This window comes from Corythoichthys intestinalis, chromosome 1 (assembly GCF_030265065.1).
Source record: "Corythoichthys intestinalis isolate RoL2023-P3 chromosome 1, ASM3026506v1, whole genome shotgun sequence".
NCBI classification, from domain to species: domain Eukaryota; kingdom Metazoa; phylum Chordata; class Actinopteri; order Syngnathiformes; family Syngnathidae; genus Corythoichthys; species Corythoichthys intestinalis.
The window spans coordinates 47635882-47658185 of NC_080395.1; the positions used below are offsets into that span (position 1 = coordinate 47635882).

At 41.3% G+C, this 22304-nt stretch overlaps 1 protein-coding gene across 3 annotated transcripts in view; it reads left to right on the forward strand.

Annotated features, from left to right (window-relative positions):
• The window catches only part of pde3b (phosphodiesterase 3B), an 85374-nt gene that overhangs the window by 57920 nt on the left and 5150 nt on the right, over positions 1-22304 (forward strand). Inside the window, exons 3-15 of one of the 3 annotated variants that reach the window (XM_057828275.1) lie at positions 8394-8642; positions 8741-8886; positions 9171-9271; positions 10793-10943; positions 11021-11112; positions 11267-11421; positions 11489-11623; positions 13517-13628; positions 13819-13932; positions 15130-15329; positions 18743-18946; positions 19074-19235; positions 19364-19643. In XM_057828275.1, the coding sequence (XP_057684258.1) occupies positions 8394-8642; positions 8741-8886; positions 9171-9271; positions 10793-10943; positions 11021-11112; positions 11267-11421; positions 11489-11623; positions 13517-13628; positions 13819-13932; positions 15130-15329; positions 18743-18946; positions 19074-19235; positions 19364-19643 (2101 nt within the window). Of the gene's footprint in view, positions 1-8393; positions 8643-8740; positions 8887-9170; positions 9272-10711; positions 10944-11020; positions 11113-11266; positions 11422-11488; positions 11624-13516; positions 13629-13818; positions 13933-15129; positions 15330-18742; positions 18947-19073; positions 19236-19363; positions 19644-22304 lie in introns of all 3 variants that reach the window. The other 2 variants (XM_057828122.1, XM_057828200.1) reach the window with 2 other exon arrangements.

Below are 22304 nucleotides of genomic sequence, written 5' to 3' on the forward strand. Positions count from 1 at the left end.
CATAAGGAAAGCTGGTTTTCAGTACGACATGTTGGTACATTCACTCTTGCTCGGACACGCGCGCACCCTGCTAAATAGCTGGCACATAATAACCTTGACATTGTTGACTTTCCACATTTTATCGCTCTCAGACATTCCCTCTCCTCTAGGAACTATTTGTTTACTCTGTCAAAGAATTTTGCTCCCATGGCCCAAAGTCCCGATTTGTTCCTGTTTTATCTATTTTTATAGAACACCTTGGGCAACACTTAAAACATTAGATTGATAAATGAATCTGTAATATTCTTTTAAATTTAATGTCATTTACAGACCTCTGCTTTTCTTACCATGTATTTTTTTAACATACTCATCAAAATCAAATACACAAATACTATTGTTTCAGGTAAAAAAAAAAAAATATATATATAAATATTAGGGGTGTGTATTGCCTCATATCTGGCGATATGATTCGTATCACGATTTAATTTGATCCCGATTAATCCAATACTACACTTGTAGACGATTATTGCGATATTTGTATATCACTTTAGAAAGAAACATCAAAATGGACATAAAAGCATAGTTTGACTTTTGTGTGTGTGGGGTGGGGGGCATAAAACAAAGAAATTCCAAATTCAGTGGTAACTTGACATACGATCCTTTCGACATCCAACATAAAATCCTTTGGGACTCCGGAGGCAGCTGACAGGTACCGGCTGGCTAATCGGACTGCGGCTTCGGCGGTTGCCGAGGCAAAAACCCAGACATGGGAGGAGTTAGGCGAGGCCATGGAAAACGACTTCCAGACGGCTTCGAGGAAATTCTGGTCTACCATCCGGCATCTTAGGAGATGAAAGCAGTCAACCATAAACACTGTGTATAGACCGTAATCACCAACGTCACACAATCACGTGATCGCTGTATTGTGCCGCCATATTGTCCGTCATTGTGTGTCGTATTGTCAATGATCGTAGTTTCTAAAGGTGGATTCACTTGCAAATTATGGAAGCCACGGTGCTTTCTGACGCTGTGAACTCATTGGATGAGTTGCATAAAAGCCGTTATTTGGAAAAGCTTTGGTTGATCCAGTCGCCAGATCCATTTTTGATGCCCAAACCGATGTTTCCTCCCGTCCGGTCCCGTCCCGTGCATCAGAGCTCGTCCTGAGGCCACAAAATTTCCAATCATACTCCAAGTTATGTCACGATGAGGAGTTGGGTACCCAAAATCGGCACTGGCCCGGATATAAACCGACATTTGGTCAGCTGAGCGTCACCGTTGTTTTCACTATTGTAAAATGAAACTTGATCGACAACGGCCCGGTGTGTGCCGAAAAATAGCTGCCCCGCGTGAAATGTCCCCCCTGACGGGAGCGCTTATTTATAACGCTTTATTGACGTGAAAACATCAAATGTTTTCATGGACGCATTACAGTGATGGATTTACGACTGTAAGATCAGTTTAAAATAATTAAATCCTTGTTACGGCTACGTACATTTCTCCAATTTACGGCGTGTTTTTCTGCTCCTTAACATTAATAATCAAAATGGTGAAGGCGTGTGTGGCTGTTGGTTGCACTAACAGAGAAGATGGAAGGAGAGACTTGAAGTTTTACCGTATTCCGAGGGATCCAAAGAGGAGAGCGAAATGGACGGCTGCAATTCGACGTGAAAACTGGGCACCAAAAAATCACCACAGACTATGTAGTAGTCATTTTATATCCGGTAAGATGCATTTAATATATATTTAGAGGGTTTTGGCCTGACAACCACAATTAAGATCATTGCTAGGCTAATCGCCGACAACATACGACGTAGTACGACATAGTTTCAAATTCAAGATGTTTGTGACTTCCCTTTCTTCCACCATCGTTATTTTTTGAATAATATTTAGCTGGTACCAAGTGAAAGAAACTGGCCTCGTCTACGGGGCTGACAAATAACCATAATTAAGATCATTGCTAGGCTAATCGCCGACAACATACAATATGTATGTAGTGAGAGTGCTATCGCTAAACCATATAAACATTAAAAGCCTTAACTCCATTGACAAACGAAATGAAATACATTAGACTTGACAGTGGATGTTAGCAATAACAAAAGATTTTGAATTGAAAATTTCGTAACTCACCTTTCCAAGCACAAGATAGATTCCTGCCGAATTTTCGTGGACGAGGACCTGTTTCACCCAACCAGCAACGAAGTATTTATAAGCCTCCAAGCTCTTGAAGTTTTTCATATTTTCGTGAGAATAGGCTGATTTAGTGTGGACAAGATAATTGTAAATATCTGCGTAGCAGATGTCAGGCAGACAGGGCGAAGACAGTGGGTCGAAAAACATCGATTTGGGCATCAAATATGGATCTGGCGACTGTATAGAACGAAGCTTTTCCTCATAACGCCTTTTATGCAACAGATCCAGTGAGTTTGCGGCATCAGAAAGCACCGGGTCTTCCATGAAATGCATTTTAAATTCCGCCATCAATTGAAAACAATGCTAATACAGAGTCAAAATGACGGACAAGTGGGCGGAACCATACAGCGAGCACGTGGTACGTGGGTAGGCTCTATACTGAAGATGGGTTACTGCTGACCTCGACTCGGGACGTTGTGAGTTGGTGGGGAGAATACTTCAAAGTCCTCCTCAATTCCACCGACACGCCTTCCTTTGAGGAAGCAGAGTCTGGGGACTCCAAGGTGTGCTGTCCGATCTCTAGGGATGGGAATTGATACGATTTTTACGATTCCGATTCCATTATTGATATTGCTTAACGATTCGATTCTTTATCTATTCTCTTATCGATTCTAATTTCGGGAAAAAGAAGAACAAACATTTTGATTGGCATCAAGTTTGTTTAATCAGAAGTCACAACCTTACAAACTCACAACGAGGTCAAAAGAGGCCCAAAGCCTTAATGTTAACTGTGGCAATAAGTGGCAAATGCACAAGAATGTGTAACATTTTACTGAAACATTTTTCTAATAGAAATAAAAAAATATTGGTATATTTTGGCATATAGGTCGTTGTTCTGCCTTTGGCAATGTCCCCAAACTTTTTCCTGTGAGGGCCAAATAACTTTTCCCTTCTCTGATGAGAGGCCGGGGTCAGTTTGTAACAGAAAAAGTGTGACGATTGCAGGAGTGCGTAAATGTAAAAAAAATATTGTTTTTCAGAAAGCCACAATCAAATAACCCTCTGTGGATTCTTCGAGGAACAAAAGTAAATAAAATAAAAATAATAATATAATATAATAATATTAATAAATAATAATAGCACTATTAATTAAATAGATAATAACCAAATAACCCTCTCTGAGTTATTCACTGACAAAGGACAGGAAATAAATAACTACTGAGGGAGAAAAAAACAAAAAAAATTCAAAATACTCTCTGGAATTGTTCAGGGGGCCGGACCAAATATGGAGCCGCGGGCCGTAGTTTGGGGACCCTTGTTTTTAATTACCAGTAGATTGAAATGCATGCCTTTTAGTTTTTATGGTGCTTTCACGCTCAAGTGGTGGCGCCCTTGCGCTTCCTCACGCGAAGAAGAGCGCGCTCACGTGAAGAAGAGCGCGCTTACACGCGAAGAAGAAGAAATACCGCAGCCAAGCGAGTGAGCGAGTTAGTGAGAATGGGAAACACTGCCACGAGCCTACGTTCTTTGTTAATGTTTGTAAAATATCTACAGAGCCAACGCCTGTATGTATCATCTTCTGTGTTGTTGTTGTGTGTTTCCACTCGCAATCGGACACTTAAATCCAGTTGTGTAGTGGTTTAAACGATGTGCTAATGCTAGTGAACGCATGCTAACTGTTGTTATTACTGTGTTAGCAGCTAATCATCGCTGATTTACGTTGATGCAAACCTGTTTGTTATTGGGGACGAAATTGATTTGTTTCATTTCTATTTTTAGTTTCAAGTGATGGTTGAATAAAGTCAGCAAATTATACCAACGTCTTCTGCATCGTCATTTGGAGGTTTAGCTAGCTGTATAGCCAGGACTGAGCCTTAGCGTCTCGGTTAGGACAGTGCAGTCTATTCCCTCCCGATGCAGTTATTTCCATCTCGCAATGACTGCAAGTCGCTTTATTGTAATTTTTCCCCGTGAAGTGAAGACACACTTTCGAGCGTTCGAATCTACGTGCTGTCATTGTTATGTTTACGGCGGCAATGCTCGTGCTAAACTATTGTAACCTTTCATTTTCACCCTTTTTCCTGGTGAAGTGTAGCCAAACTTTGGAGCGAGTGGTTCTTGGCGCCATGCTAGTTTGATGCGTCTGGACAACAAGGCACGTCACGACGCAATATGCGTCTTTAGGGATCGTTAAAGGGATCGTTAAGGCTTTTTCATTGTGATGTCGAAGCCTCGAAACACTCGGAACCGGTTCCGAATTGGAATCGGATTTCGATTCCCATCCCTACCGATCTCTGGGGTTGAAGTCACTGAGGTGGTTGGAAAGCTCCTCGGTGACAAGGCCCCGGGGGTAGATGAGATCCACCCGGAGCTCCTAAAGGCTCTGGATCTTGTGGGGCTGTCATGGCTGACACGCCTCTACAACATCGCGTGGACATCAGGGACAGTGCCTCTGGATTGGCAGACTGGGGTGGCGGTCCCCCTTCCAGTCATAGAGGGATCACACTCCTCAGCCTCCCCGGTAAAGTCTATTCAGGGGTGCTGGAGAGGAGGGTCTGTCGGGAAGTCGAATCTTGCATTCAGGAGGAGCAATGTGGTTTTCGTGAAACAGTGGACCAGCTCTACACCCTCAGCAGGGTCCTCGAGGGTGCATGGGAGTTCGCCCAACCATTCTACATGTGTTTTGTGGATCTGGAGAAGGCGTTCGACCGTGTGCCTCGGGGAGTCCTGTGGGAGGTGCTCCGGGAGTACGGGGTCCCGAGCCCCTTGGTAAGGGCTGTTCGATCCCTGTACGACCGGTGTCAGAGTTTGGTCCGCATTTCTGGCAGTAAGTCGAATTCGTTCCCAGTGAGGGTTGGACTCTGCCAAGGCTACCCTTTGTCACCGATTCTGTTCATAATTTTTATGGACAGAATTTCTAGGCGCAGCCGAAGCATTGAGGGGGTCCAGTTTGGTGACCTTAGCATTGAATCTCTGCTTTTTGCAGATGATGTGGTGCTGTTGGCTTCATCAAGCAATGACCTCCTCTCACTGGAGCGGTTCGCAGCAGAGTGGTAAGCGGTTGGGATGAAGATCAGCACCTCGAGCACCATGGTCCTCTGTCGGAGATGGGTGGAGTGCCCTCTCCGGGTCGGGGATGAGATCCTGCCCCAACGAGGAGGAGTTCAAGTATCTTGGGGCCTTGTTCACGAGTGAGGGTAGGAGGGAGCTGGAGATCGACAGGCGGATCGGTGCAGCATCTGCAGGTATGCGGATTCTGTACAGGTCCGTAGTGGTGAAGAAGGAGCTGAGCCGAAGCGCAAAGCTCTCGATTTACCAGTCGATCTGCCTTCCTACCCGCACCTACGGTCACGAGCTGTGGGTCGTGACCGAAAGAACAAGATCGTGGATATAATTGGCCAAAATGAGTTTCCTCCGCAGGGTGTTCGGGCATTCCCTTAGAGATTGGATGAGAAGCTCGGTCATCCTGGAGGGACTCTGTGTCGAGCCTCTACTCCTTTGCGTTTAGATGAACCAGTTGAGGTGGCTCGGGCCCCTGGACGCCTCACTAGAGAGGTTTTCCGGGCATGTCCTACCGGCGGGAGGCCCCGGGGATGACCCAGGACACGCTGGAGAGACGAACTGTGTCTCGGCTGGCCTGGGAACGCCTTGGGATCCCACCAGAGGAGCTGGTTGAAGTGGTTGGAGAGAGGGAAGTCTGGGCTTCCTTGCTAAAGCTGCTGCCCCCGTGACCCGACCCCGGATTAAGCTGTAGATGATGGATGGATGGATGGATGGATGGATGGATGGATGGATGGATGGATGGATGGATGGATGGATGGATGGATGGATGGATGGATGGATGGATGGATGGATGGATGGATGGATGGATGGATGGATGGATGGATGGATGGATGGAGTATCACAATATATCAGTGAACCATCTTCCATCCATTTTTTGTTAAATTCACACTTCACCATCTCTTTTGTGTATCACCATATCGTGAGATAGCTATTTTGAGCGTTGTATCGCAAATCGTATTTTTATCCTGAGGTACACAAAGGTTGCAATCCCGAGTATAAAGTCCTCAAAATAATTGAGTACACACAACACTAGGAGTGGGAACCTCAGGGCACCTCACGATACGATACGATTCGCGATACAAGGCTCACGATACCGATTATATCACGATACAGCGATTATCGATATATTGGTCAGAAATTGGATACATGACTTTCTACGATACAACTGTTGAAACGAAAAAAAAAAAAGATATTTAAAAATAGAGAAAATACTGTTTAAGTCATTTATTAAACAGTGACACCTTTTCTGTGCAACATTGCTTTAAAATATAAATCTACTGCAAATTGTGCCCCTGCACATACTGTATAGAGGAAACCAACCACGACCACTGATATCGCTTGGAGAGATCGTGATGAATGGCACCCTTAATTTCTTTAAAGTTTTAAATCTTTAAGAAAATACATAAATAAAAAGTGCCGTGGGTGTCAGCAGTTGAGCTTGGAGTGGGGCAATGATAAAATTGGTGGGTCTTTTCTTCGTATATGACCTTTGTTGCTTGGTTTGAGCACTTCCGCTATCTGCTTCAGCATTTAAGATGTCAGACTTGCTCAGTCAGTCTTCCTCACCTTAAAAACAACAAAATAAAACAAAAAATATTAGCTACTTCATGGCGTTTGAGTTGAAATCCTGATTTTTTTGTGTTGGAAGTATTGAATTTAAAAAAATATGAATTGAATGTATAGAAATTAAAAATTCAGTAATTACCTATTTTTAATATGTAGGCTACATCAATAATTACCTATTTTTAATATGTAGGCTACATTAATTATCATGCACATCACTTTATATATCTTGGAACCTATTCAAACCATTTTTATAGCTTATTGTATCAAAATGACAGTAATACCAGTTTGTGCAGTAAACTAGATGGAAATTGGTTCTCAAATAAATCTGTAAATTCATGTGGGCTTGTTCGATATTCATTTTCATCCAGTTTAGGGTGCTGGTTTAGTTTATATCATTCAACACCAAATGTCCTCAAAATAATACATGTAAATTAAAAAGTCAATTACATTGCAAAACTTTCTTACCTGAAGTGATGAAAGCAAAGCTCACAAACTCCAGTGCCCACTACGTCACCAGCTCCCAGTGAAACTTATTTTTCTTAGACAATTCTTGCATACAAAAAAGTCCTTGTTCACCTTACTTCCTTTCTTCTTGTTGTAAAATCTAAAGTGTGTCCCCATGTGTGATTTGTAGCAATATTTTTCTCATTTTTTCCTCCACCGTTCTCACGGAGCTTTTTTATTTTTTCAACCCACTTGGAGCTTCCTCTTCTTCTCTAGACAACTTGTGCGCACTTTACCCTCACCGTCACTCCCGAGCGCCCCTAGTGGACCGCCAAGGAATTGCTCAACAAACATTGAGCAGTTTACAGCAGGGGTTTTCAACCCAGTCCTCAAGGCACACTGTGGGTCCTGGTTTTTGTTCCAGCCGATCCAGCAGAGACAGTTGAACCAATGAGGCTTCTGCTAAAACAAGCCACACCTGACTGCAATCAACTGATTGCACTTGTAAAACACCAGATTGGGGAAAAAGTGTTGTCATCTTGTTTGGTAAGAATGAAATCCTGCACCCACAGTGTGCCTTAGTGGAATAGGTTGGGAACCCCTGGTTTACAGCATCCATACTCCATTGTATGGCCAATATGTTAAATAAAAGTATCGATTCTTGGCGGGAGCATATCGATAACCCATCGGGTTGCAAAATATCGCGATATGTCGCTGTATCGAGATATTGTCACACTCTTACACAACACACACACTAACAAATTTGTTTGAAACCCTTGAGTTTAATTTGAGGAACATAATATTATATGCCATACAATATTATTTAAAAAAACAAAAACAAATTAATTCCATTGTCATTACTGGCCGTTGTTAATGGCCCCAAGGGGAGGATTGGGTTTCAAAATATGGGGAACAAAAAAAAAAAGATTTTCAATTTGCAATCTTTCAAAAAAGAATGCACACATAATCTTTCAAACCTCTAAGGATTTTTATCTTTAATGCCACATTTCAATCTTAATTTAACCACAGTTGAGTTTAATCCTTCAGTATTACTGGGGACTAACTGTGTATTCACTGAGAAACTGAAAATATTCAGAGGAGCTGTACTCATTTGTGTTAAGCATTTTAGGAATTTGCCAGTAACTAAATCAATTCACAATCAAATTTTGATATTGCCTTGACTCTCATCCCTCTTAATGCAATGTCAGGGTGCAGCAACCGGCAATGGTGTTGACCTTTCAGTCATCAATGAGGCCAGGAACCAGGTGTCAGAGCTGTTGATGGACTCATCTTTGTCGCCCCACACCATCTCAACGCTTCACAGCATCTCCAGCCTCATGGGGACCTTCTCAGGCTCGTGTCGCCCCCGGGTCAACCCTTTTACCCCATTCCCTGGCTTCTACCCCTGTGACGAGGTGGATGACTTGGTAGAGAGGAGTGAACGAAAAACCATTAAGGTGGGTATTTGCATTAGCACTGTTGTACTGTTTATACTGTAAGTGTATTCATGTGATATACTTTGTGTAGCAGTTCTAATTATGGCTTACCGTTTCAGGGTTTGAGCAGCAGAAACAGCCTCCCTACTCCTCAGCCCAGGCGGAGTTCTACCTCCTCTTCTGTGCTGCCTCCTCTCGACTCACTGTCATCACGATGGGAACGTAGCACTGGGAAGAGATCCCACCCAGACCTTAACTTGATTAGGTATCAACACGACACGCAGTCTTTACTTTTGTCCCAAACTCATTTCTGTTCAATCAAAGACAACCTTCTTTTACAGTTGACTCACTTTCTCTGAATTTCTTAAAATGTATTACGTCCAGTATTTTCATTTGTTGTTAGTGCATTATGGTCTGCACATGCAGTCCCTACCTGCGTCCACAAGATGGCAGTACATATCCATCCTATCTGCTGCACTTTAAATGGGCTCAAGTGATAGGGCAATGAATGATGCCAGGTGTCATTGTGTTTGTGTTTGTTGTCTCCAGCTCAGGTCTGTCCAATGGTCCAAATGCAAACCTACTCACCATTCCTAAGCAGAGATCTTCATCTGTCACCCTCACCTACCACGTAGGGTCCAGGAGAGCAGGTGGGCAGAGCTCTCTCACACAATTCTAATAAAGAGCTCATCTTTTATAATATCACTACGTTCTCCCATAAAAATAACTATATTTTTTCAATACACTACATGCAAGTAAGTAATATGTCTGTAAAGTAAATATGCTATGTCTTTGTTACTTTTCAAGTGCAAATTATGTTATTTGTGGCTGTGTGAGTGCGTGTATGTGACTATGTGTACATGGTAACACTGGGGTTGTTACCCAGGCTCACCATGTTATCGAGAAAAAAACAAAATCATGCCCTTATCCCACCTAAAAAATGTTTGTAATTGCACAGGACTGCCACTTGATGGGGTAAAAGCACTTAACAGAGATGATCCCAACCCACACTATGCATTGAGTGTGTACTCAAACATGAAACCAAAGAACTATATTCGGTAGTTATATTATTTTTATATTAATTAACATTAACCAACCACCTTCACATGAAGCTCATCAATAGTATAAGCTGGCATGCAAGCCACAATAACATGCTAACAATCACAGAAATATTTGTAATTACACTTTGTACTGCTCATGTCAAAATGTGTTTTGGCAAGACACTGACTTCTAGTTTGCTCACAGTGGGTTGACAGGGCAGCCGCACCATTGGTGTATGTGTGTGTGAAGAGGTGAATGTGTGCTAATGTAAAGCGCTTTGGGCACAGTAAAAGTGCGTAGATAAATGTGCTACATGAGTATTCTACTTTTAATTTTTTTTGCACCATTTTTATACGTGTGGATTCCAGGTGTTAAGCACAATCTTAGGCATTTACGCATATCAGTACGTGCGTTTTAGGGAACACAAGCAAATTACAACATCAAAGTATACCACACAGGTGGTTATTCACTGATTCAGAAGCAGAAACATCTTTTCAGTCTCACGATGGACTGGGCACATGGTGCATTAAAATACTGGATTGTAATTTCAAACCATAAAACACTCCATTTGAAAATTAAATGTAATTAAACCAAGATTCCACAGGACAGCACCAAAGTCATACCAAGAGCTTGTGCCGAATTAAGCAAAGCACAACAAACAAAGCTCTTCAACGCAGTCAGGTAGACTGACTTTTTTTTCCAACAACGATGTCATATTTGGGCAGTTTCGGAAGTTCCATAAAACTATGATTCTAAGTGCTCATAAATAAGGTGCTAAGACAGAGAAAAGTGAAGGACAGAAGTAGATATCTTCTTGGGGGGCCGATTTCTTTCTGAGTGAGTTTCCATTCAGTACAGGTGATCAGAGCAATGTAATGACTGAATATTCTCAATTGTTGAGTGTCAGAAGGGTACTCAGTGAATTTGTGGATGCGGATTACAGCTGGCACAGAGTGTCTCTCTTTTCAAATTTAAGGTTTCTGGACATTTCCTGGCAAATACATTGAACATGTTTTGACGAACAAACCCTTGTTTCTTTCCATCATCAGGGACCTCACCTAGTTTGAGTCCTGTCACTTCTCCTAGCCACAGTCCTTCATCTATAACCACAGGCTCTTCATCATCCCTAGTCACCCGTTCGCCTGTGGAGTTCCCAGACACGGCGGACTTCCTGACAAAGCCGAGTGTCAACCTAAACTTGCACAAGCCTTTGGGCTACACGCTCAGCTCGAGTGACTTCCAGCAGGCATTCCGCAGCTCCACTTTACCTCTTTGCACCAGGTAAGAAACTACGGAAAAATTATTGCATATTATTGTTTAATTTAAGTCATGCATGAGACTTGACTTGTCCACTGCAGTTGCGGGCGTCAAATGCCAAAGGGGGTTTGCAGCAGTGATTCGGGAGATCTCCATCAGCCCCTTCTCAGTGAGGCCCAACGCAGGCGCTCAGGTAAATGTAATTGCCTAATAGACATGTAAAAGTGAAATGACAGGGGTGGCCTATGGAGATATGATAACATGTACAATATGTAAACATATGGCTCGACCTTATGTATTAAAAATTTTATTTGGTCAGAATTTTTAAGTTTTCCTTTCATTGGCAGCAGCAGTTGAAGGGTCAGAGTTCACAGGGGAGCCTTTAATCAGGGAAGAGAGCGTGGACGTAGACTCACCTGAAGAGTCTGACAACACAGTGAAGCAGGGCCATGCTGAGGAGGAGGATAGCTCCAGCACAGAGAAGCAGACTCAGGAATCTGGGGTAAAAATTAGCAACCATTAGGACTAATGACTATGAGGCATGATAATACTTGGTTGTTCTTCTCCAGAGTGATCAGGAGTTTCAACTAGACCCCATGCTAGAAGACCACGAAGCCCTCATGGAGAGGATGAATACATGGAACTTCCAGATCTTTGACTTGGTGGACAAAACAGGAGGAAAGACGGGGAGAATACTCAGCTATGTTAGTTTTCTAATACAAAACTGTATGTGTGTGTGTGTGTGTGTGTGTGTGTGGCGGGGAGGTGTCGTGTATTTTTTTGTTGTTGTTGTGCTGCAAGGCTGTGGTCACCATGTGTGTCCCCACGTAATAGTTACATTTTAGAAAATGTAAATTCACTCTAGTTTGTTTTTTTGTTCAATCAGCACGTCTTTCAAGTATGATAAAAACTAGTCATTTGCGAATACTTGCTGAAAGTTTAGTTAAACAAATGGTCATAACGGTGAAGATTTGCTTACTCCAATCTGGCCCTGAGCAAGCACTTTTACAAACTGTGCTTCTTTCGTTTCTATTTTGTATACAAAACCTTTTTACAAACACTGATTCTAATTGTTACTTTACTGTACAGTGGGGCAAATATGTATTTAGTCAACCACTAATTGTGCACGTTCTCCCACTTGAAAATATTAGAGGCCTGTAATTGTCAACATGGGTAAACCTCAACCATGAGAGACAGAATGTGGGGGGAAAAAAAACAGAAAATCACATTGTTTGATTTTTAAATAATTTATTTGCAAATCATGGTGGAAAATAAGTATTTGGTCAATACCAAAAGTTCATCTCAATACTTTGTTATGTACCCTTTGTTGGCAATAACGGAGGCCAAACGTTTTCTGTAACTCTTACAGGCTTTTCACACACTGTTGCTGGTATTTTGACCCATTGATTCATGCAGATGTCCTCTAGACCAGCGATGTTTTGGGGCTGTCGTTTGGCATCTCGGACTTTCAACTCCCTCCACAGATTTTCTATGGGGTTGAGATCTGGAGACTGGCTAGGCCACTCCAGGACCTTGAAATGCTTCTTACGAAGCCACGGCTTTGTTGCCCTGGCTGTGTGTTTGGGATCATTGTCATGCTGAAAGACCCAGCCACGTCTCATCGTCAATGCCCTTGCTGATTGAAGGAGCGTTTCACTCAAAATCTCTCGATACATGGCCTCATTCATTATTTCCTTTACACAGATCAGTCATCCTGGTCCCTATGCAGAAAAACAGCCCCAAAGCATGATGTTTCCACCCCCATGCTTCACAGTGGGTATGGTGCAATTCAGTATTCTTTTTCCTCCAAACACGAGAACCTGTGTTTCTACCAAAAAGTTATTTTTTGGTTTCATCTGACCATAACACATTCTCCCAGTCCTCTTCTGGATCATCCAAATACTCTCTAGCGAACCACAGACGGGCCTGGACGTGTACTTTCTTCAGCAGGGGGACACGTCTGGCGGTGCAGGATTTGAGTCCCTGGCAGCGCATTGTGTTACTGATAGTAACCTTTGTTACTGTGGTCCCAGCTCTCTGTAGGTCATTCACTAGGTCCCCCTGTGTGGTTCTGGGATTTTTGCTCACCGTTCTTGTTATCATTTTGACACCACGGGGTAAGGAGGGAGTTGAAAGTCTGTGTTGACCAACGACAGCCCCAAAACATCACTGCTCTAGAGGAGATCTGCATAGAGGAATGGGCCAAAATACCAGCAACAGTGTGTGAAAATCTTGTGAAGAGTTACAGAAAAAAGTTTGGCCTCTGTTATTGCCAACAATGGGAACATAACAAAGTATTGAGATGAACTTTTGGTATTGACCAAATACTTATTTTCCACCATGATTTGCAAATAAATAAAATATTTAAAAATCAAACAATGTGATTTTCTGTTTTTTTTTTTCACATTTTGTCTATTATGGTTGAGGTTTACCCATGTTGACAATTACAGGCCTCTCTAATATTTTCAAGTGGGAGAACTTGCACAATTAGTGGTTGACTAAATACTTATTTGCCCCACTTTATATCACTAACAGTGGCGCTGTGGTTACCTTGAGTTTTGATTGTGTTTCAGTAAACCTGGTCTGTATTTCCCCAGGTGACTTACACCCTTTTCCAGGATACGTGTCTGTTTGAAATATTCAAGATCCCTGTGAGGGAGTTCATGACATACTTCTTTGCTCTGGAAAATGGCTACAGGGACATTCCCTGTGAGTGTTCACACTGCACTAGGCCTCCAGAAATGTCGAAGATTTATTTTGCTGAATTTTTGTTCATGTGTCATCACAATGTGCTCATGTCTGTTGTTGGATAAACTCCGAAATCCCCTGTTGCAAAGTTTCACTTGTAACCAAAATTGGCTCAGTTTACCAATTACTGCTTTGGATGACATAATTGCAGATCATAACCGGGTCCATGCTACTGATGTACTGCATGCTGTCTGGTACCTCACCACTCGGCCAATCCCTGGGTTCCAGCAGATTCACAGTGACCATGTGACTGGGAGTGACACAGGTGAACGCAAACAGATGCCCCCAGAGCATAAAGTGTAAAAGAAACATATAATAATATACAGCAGAACTTTTTAAAAAATACTCAAGAATTTTAGGTGCTGTTATAGATTTGCAATTTTTTCCTTTCTCATTTTTGAAAGTGTGCTATACACAGTATTTTAACATTAACTCGACAATTGGACTCCAGTCGCAAATTTGATGATTTGCAACTTGACTGGAATTTACTCGGTTTGGCTGGAAGGGCCCGAGACTCGATTTGACTCCAGGGAAAATGACTTGACTTGACTATTGACCAGCTGACTAGAAAATTTTGAGCATACACGTACTGAGGCTCATAGCAGTTCTCACCTGCTGCTGCACTGGGGCTTCTTGAGTAACGGCATCGGGAACACCTCAGTCTCGGGGACTGTCACGGCAATGGCTGGTTCTGCATTTCCATAATAATCCATCATGCTTTTTAAAAAGTTTCAGTCCAATGGAAAAGAAAGGCCAAATGCAAAATGTGCATTATTAGATATCCAAGAAGGCACCATAATTAACTTTGTTAGCTCGATGCATTGTAAGTAAGTTACACCTGCTTGTTAGATGAAGCTAAAATTATAGAGTCTGACAAAGTGTCGTCTTTCCTCCTTTTCCTTCTTTGTGTGTATACATATGAACAAAGTTATGCTGTAAATGTAGTGAATGATGTTTTGGCATTTTATACTGTGAAACACCACCACAGCTTAAAAGGAAGTATATTGATTGGTGAAAAGGGGCAAGATTTTGATTTTCCCGTCGTAAAGTCGAAATTACGTAAGTCGGGTACATCGTAACCCAGGGACTACCTGTAGGCTTATACAGTAGCTGTATATTTCATGCAGAGTAGAATGCGTGCTCATTTTTTTGTAATTGACTGTACTGAAAAAGGGTTTCCCTCTTTAAACAAACCCAAGTGCTTTGTGGGTCAATGGTGAAGGTCTTGATTTATACCTGTGACTCGACTCCCAATCCTTATGACTTGACGCAGCTTGACTTGACTCGGCAACCTTGTGACTCGACTCAACTTGCCAACTAAAGGATGACTCGGGACTTTCGAGAACTCGTTTGTGACTCGGCTCAGGCGAATTTGTGTAATTTTCAACCATTCGCAGAGCAATCTTGATGTTCAAATTCAAGAAATTCTTGACATGTATCTTTTTGAATCTGTGTGTTCCAGATTCAGACAGTGGGATCTCTCCTGGGAGGATCTCGTATGCCTCATCGAAGAGCTCTTCTATATCAGATGACAGCTATGGCTGCCTGGCTTGGAACATCCCAGCTCTAGAGCTTATGGCCCTATATGTAGCAGCTGCAATGCACGACTATGACCACCCTGGTCGCACTAATGCCTTTTTAGTTGCCACTAACGCGCCTCAGGTAAATCAATTGTGCCTTTGCCTGCTTAGAAACATCACACATAGCACAGCAGCACCGTCTGTTTCACTCCAGTCCTGTAGGTGACAGTAATTTACTTTACCAATGTAGATGAAGATGACATTTTAATCCATAGCTATAAAATACTGGTAGTTCCCAGGTTACAAACAAGTTCCGTTCCTACGCTGGCGATGTAACTTGAATTTCCGCGTTGGTCGGAATTACCACTTTAAGTACCCCTAAATACACCCCAAATCTCAAAATAACTACCAAAAACATATATTATACGTCATATTAATAAAGTAAAGTTAAAAATAAGATCCAGACTGGGGGCAAAATGACAGACAAGACACTGTTACGCGAAAAAAAAAAAGAGTCAAAGGAGACTACCTTTAGTAGATATTATTAGAGCTGAAACGAATACTCGAGCAATTCCAGTTACTTGAGTTTAAAAACTGATTCGAGTAATTTTATTCACCTCGAGAATCGTGTAATTTTGCCAGCTCTAAGCATCACGTTTTGCCTGGACTACTTTTAATGCTTGACAACGCGCTGACGTCACGTGCGTAGAGGAAGAAGCAATAAAAAAAAAAATTTTTTTTTAACTTTCTGCAGCCGACAGCCGCTACAAACTACGCCGACGTTGCTAAAAACTAGCCCGCATGATGCTACGGTAGTAGCAGGTATGGTCTGATGTGTCACATAGATATCACATGTATGTTGAACTAGATGCGGAATGACAGAGTCAGCGGCGTGAACAAACAGACTTCTCAGCGCTAATAAATAAGATTAACGTTACTGTCACTCACTCACATAACATTAGCCCTGCGGAGGACTAGGTTTCTATTAATTGTAACCACTGTCGATGCGTGGCTAAGGTGTCTTGCATACAGGCTTTATTTAATTTGTGAAAACATAGCGCTGTAGAGTGATGAGGGTGTAAAATAAAAACTTAATATTGCTAACTGTCAGTTTTAGCTCAGTAGCCATTGCTGGATAAAACACCAAGTAGCACTGCTTCCTAATGTGCTCCAATACTGCAGGTATCATACTGTAACGTTGACAAAGAGTCACCCTCTTCGTTAGGTTGCAATTATTTATTTTTTGGGAACTTGTGCAACAACCAACACATGACTGCTGTCTGCCGCAGCCGACGCACACGCACTTGCCAGAACTACCAACAACAACAGGAAGGCACGTTTTTCGGTCTCCCGCACCTCCTTCACCTCCGCCCGTCACGCAGTGCATTCAGGAACGCATGCAAATATCCCTGCCATATTATAACCTGATATGTTACAATACATTTATTTTGAACACTACAAAAACTCAAAATCCTATCAGGACTTACAGTTTGGACTAACTTAAAACTTAACTAGGACTTAAAAATAGCTTGACACAAATGGAAATTGAAATAAAACACGTGGGAAAAACACCTAACTTTTAAGTCATGTGTGTTATGAAGCGTAATGGTATTTTTAGGTAAGTAATATATTTATATAATTTTTTATAAGCTCTAAAAGTTTTTTGAGCGAAAGCTGTAAATTAGTCTTTTTTTTTCTTATTCTAGTCACATCTGAGATGCAATTGTTGTCGAAAATAAAGACATTGATTGACTGAAAATGGTTCAATATTAGATGAAATGCCTTGTTTTCTCATGTATATTTATAATTGCTCTTTACCTAAAAAAATATGTTTTATCCGATTACTCATTAATCGATAGAATTTTCAGTCGATTACTCGATTACTAAAATATCCGATAGCTGCAGCCCTAGATATTATACAGTATGTATGTCTTTGTTATATTTTAAACCATGTTTATGTTAACTGTATGCACAATAATTCTAACAGTATTAAAAATTTAGAATCCAGTATGCACAACAAAAGGTGGAAAGGTTCTTCCTGGACGAATGCCCAGCGCCTCCAAAACTTTTTATGGAAAATTATTAGCGAAGGTAATTTAAAGGGTTAAAAGTAGCCCAGAATAAATATTCATTCATTATACTTAGGTAAATTACATTAAATGGTAACCAACGTTTACCAAAAAAAAAAAAAAAAGGAGAAGAATGTCATTTCAAAGACCATCATATAAAATAATATGTTGTTGTACATGACTTAATTTGAATTCATTGGTGCTCTATATAGGGGACCACGCAGCACTTGCTGGTTGCATAATCCCTTGCCTGTTTTGAATCAATTGCACACTCCACTCTTACTTCGCCTCTTCACAGTTGTGTCCTCAGAAGTCCTAAAGACACCTCCCATTGATGCCCACAGTTAAGGTTTAAACAGATAGACGTTATTAACCTGACATGACTTCTCTTTGCACGCCCCTTGAATTTAATTTAAGCTGTTTTGGGTTGCATATGATGCAGTTACTTTCTACTTGCATGCGGTTACCTTGGTTTGCCAGAGCAATAGGATTGCACAGAAACCATAGTAAAGGAGAAAGTTGGACTATTTCCATTTTAACAAAGTGGAAAAGTGAATCATATTCATTTTTCTTGGCATAAATCAACACACTACTCTCAGCAAGATCACATAAAAGTCACTTGGAAGAATTATCGAAATGGGATTGAAGGGTGGAACATGGGCCAAAGAAGCACCCAGTACTTTTTGGTCTGGATCCGTTTATTTTAAGTGTATCCCTTTAATTATTGGACGTGTTGCTGAAAGGCTATTTCATTGTTCTGAGATGGACTCGATATGTTTAGCATCTGTTTTACACTGTGATGCAAAAGTTCAGCTATGTGCTGCTGTTCAAAAATCAATCCTAGGAAATTGGGTTAAGAGCAAAGACGGGAGACCCTGAACCTATTGATCACTAATGTTGACAAACATGTCTGTCAGTGGATCTTTGATGCTAGAAAGAGTCCCAGTTGAAGCTTCTTGCTTCAGAAACGCGCCAGTTCCATTTCAACATTCATTGATGAATGGTTATTTTATCTTGTTTTGTGAATGTCGTCTACTTATAAATCCATAATATTACGCTATACGCGTGACATATGGAGGTTTGTCATTTATTTAGGGTTAGTAGTATTTAGGTCACAGACCACATTACAATATAAAAATTACAAAAACCTGTTTAAATGACAGGTTTTTGCGTTATCAAAAAATGACATTGAGATACATTGTTTCAAAAACTTTTATAAAATTATTTTGATCTATAACCTGTACAACTTGATCAAAACCTGTTTTTGTGAGCGTACGTATATTATAATCAACATATGTATTGTGGTTGCATAGGTAGACACTGTTTTCAGAGTGATCAAATAACAATCATTTTAATTGGTAGCCTGCCACCATTTAAACCATTTTGAAATTTATTTGAAGCTCATCAGAGGCCCCAAAACAATTAATATATATATGTTTCTGTCATGATTTCTTACCCGTGGGACCTGATCTTGTGTACAACACAGGCGGTGCTGTACAACGACCGCTCTGTGCTGGAGAACCACCACGCTGCGTCTGCCTGGAACCTCTACCTGTCGCGACCAGAGTTTAACTTCCTGGTCAACCTAGACCATGTGGAGTTCAAGCGCTTTCGCTTCCTGGTCATTGAGGCCATTCTAGCCACAGATCTCAAGAAACACTTTGACTTCCTGGCCGAGTTCAATTCCAAGGTCAGATGTAGTAAAATTATACTTTGCCTCATAGTTAAACTTACTTGAAGCATTAAGAGGCTGTATGGGATCGCCAATACATGAAAGCAGGTGAATTTTATGACTGCCCTGTCTCTTTGACTGCCAGGTCAATGATGTGAACAGTCCAGGAATTGACTGGAGCAATGAAAATGACAGATTGCTGGTGTGCCAAGTGTGTATCAAGCTGGCAGACATCAATGGCCCGGCCAAAGTCCGCGACCTGCATCTGAAATGGACCGAAGGCATTGTCAATGAATTTTATGAGCAGGTATTTCAGCTGCATGCCATTCAATAAACCTGTACCCATTCTATTCTACAGGTATATTTCTGCCAATTTAGTGAAAATATAAACTTCCTCCAAAATTTGTTCATCTCCATTTTTCATTTTACCAACAGGGGGATGAAGAAGCAGGTTTGGGCTTACCCATCAGCCCTTTCATGGACCGCTCCGCCCCACAGCTCGCGAAGCTACAGGAGTCCTTCATCACACATATTGTCGGCCCACTTTGCAACTCATACGATGCTGCAGGTTTACTGCCTGGCCAGTGGGTCAATGGAGATGGATCGGATGAAGACGACGAGGGTCGTGTGGACTTGGACACTGACAAAGACGATGATGATGATGATGACGACAATGAAGATGAAGATGATGAGCTTGAGGAGGATCTGCGACCAAGTGAGTCAGGTGTCATTTTTGAGTGGTTGTTATGTTGTTGTAAACTGGATTGGTTGCCAGTCAGTCGCAAGGCACGTACTGTATACACACAGAGCCATTCATACGCCCATTCACATAATTGTCTTTAACAAATTATAAACTACAGAGCTGAGGAAAATTTATTTGGAGCTTGTCTGAATGAATTAATGATAAATTTATCAGACAAAAGTACTTTTGCTTGTGCAGATCTTGCACCTGTGTCAGGAACCCTCCGACCTCTCTTAAGTATCTATGAGCATTCTTATGCTGTTTTACTATTTCACTGTATTGGGCTTCACCCATTAATGCCTTTGCATTGGGGTGGCGATCGTTGGGCGACCGTTGAGAGATGCAAAAATGGTCTTTCATTGTTCCCCTAGCAGTCGCCAAGGTCTCTTAGTGATCTCCTAATGATTTCCACGGTTTCGCCACGGTCTCCTCTAAGTTTTGACTTAGTCCAGACAGTCTCTCAACAGTAACCAAGCGAAGCAATCTCTCAAAAAAACGCACAGTGAACACCCAAGGTGTGCTCAGTGGTAACTCAGCGATTTAATTGGTCCCCCGGTGGTCCCTCAGCAGTCTTCAAGTGAACAGCAAGCAGATTGGAGAGAAATTGCCGCGGTAATGAGAATTGCAGCATTGGGAGCCCTTTTTCATTCCCTCTAGCCACATTCAGCAAGCTGGTGGAGATTGAAACCCGGGCGTGACGTTATATTTGTTTACTTTTTTACATTGCGCTGAATAAATGAAATTAATTCACTGTACCGATCGGACCTATGGTTAAGAGAGAGTGAACAACACACGTTCTGAATCACACGGTTTATTTGAAAAAGGATGAAAACACTCATTTCTTCAGCAAACCAAATTCCATTCAAAATTTATCAGCCTCTTGTGAACAGTTGTCTGATGTAGTTTGGCTAATAAGGTCTTTGTTTACTGCTTGTCAAATGTTGTTATTTCATCTTGCGCTGTTGAGAAATAAGAAAATGTTGCCCAACGATCTCTGTTGTGCTGTATAAAAGGGGCTCTAGGTGTAGATGTATGTAATAATTCTTTGACTTGCCAAATCTTTTTTTCGATTAATCAATGAATAGTATAAAATAAAAAAAATTCAAGAAAAGAAAAATAATACCGTATTTTCTGCACTATAAGCAATGTCTACACTAGGATGGATAATGGCCTTAAATGTTCAATTTAGAGCTGAAACGAGTACTCGAGCAACTCGAGTAACTCGAGTTTAAAAACTGATCCGAGTAATTTTATTCACCTCGAGTAATCGTTTATTTTGACAGCTCTAAGCATCACGTTTTGCTAGGACTACTTTTAATGCGGGACAACGCGCTGTCACGTGCGGAGAGGAAGAAGGGAAAAAAAAAAACAACCTTACCGCAGCCGACAGCCGCCACAAACGACGCCGACGTTGCTAAATACTAGCCCGCACGATGCTACATTGGTAACAGGCAGTGTCTGGCGCGTCTCATAGAGATCACATGTATGTTGAACTAGATGCACAATGACAGACTCGGCCGCGTCTGGGCAGCGTTTGTAAACTGCCGCCATCTTAAAGCAGTACAGCGCTAAGCGCTAATAAGGAGCGCTAATAAAGAGCGCTAAGCGCTAATAAATAAGATTAACGTTACTGTCGCTACTAGCTCACGGAACGTTAGCCCTGCGGAGAGCTAGGTTTCAATTAATTATGACCACTGTCGATGCGTGGCTAACGTGTCTTACTACAGGCTTTAACATAACATAGCATTGTGGAGTGATGAGGGTGTAAAATAAAAACTTAATCATGCTAACTATCAATTTTAGCTCAGTAGTCATTGCTGGATAAAACACCAAGTAGCACTGGTCCCTAATGTGCTCCAATACAGCCTGTATCATACATTTATTTTGAACACTGCAAAAACTCAAAATCCTATCAGGACTTACAGTTTAGACTAACTTAAAACTTAACTAGAACTTAAAAATGGCTTGACACAAAGAGAAATTCAATTGAAACACGTGGGAAAAAAATCCTAACTTTTAAGTGATGTGTGTTATCAAGCGTAACGGCATTTTTAGGTAAGATATATATATATATATATTAATAAGATCTAAAAGTTTTTTGAGTGAAAGCAGTTAATTAGTCTTTTTTTTTTTTTTTAATTCTAGTTACACCTGAGATGCAATTGTTGGCTGTTTTCAACAATATACAACGAAAATAAAGACATTGATTGACTGAAAATGGTTCAAGATTAGATGAAATGTCTTGTTTTCTCATGTATATGTATAATTGCTCTTCACCTAAAAATATATTTGTTTTATCTGATTACTCGATTAATCGATAGAATTTTCAGTCGATTACTCGATTACTAAAATATTCGATAGCTGCAGCCCTAGTTCAATTTGTTATACCATACGGCATGTCAGCTACACTAATGTTATCTTTGACTGGATATTTTATTACACGGGCTAAAGATCCATATAATTTGTTAGTTGCCGGATATCCGGTCTAGTGTAGCCGCCGGCTACCCATATAAAATCAGAGCCAACGAAGTGACGTCATGGAGTGTGCCATCACTATATTTTTTGTGTGGCATTACGGCATCGTAAACAATGGAGGCGAATGGTACAGATGCAACGTTCACGCTCGTCTTTTTA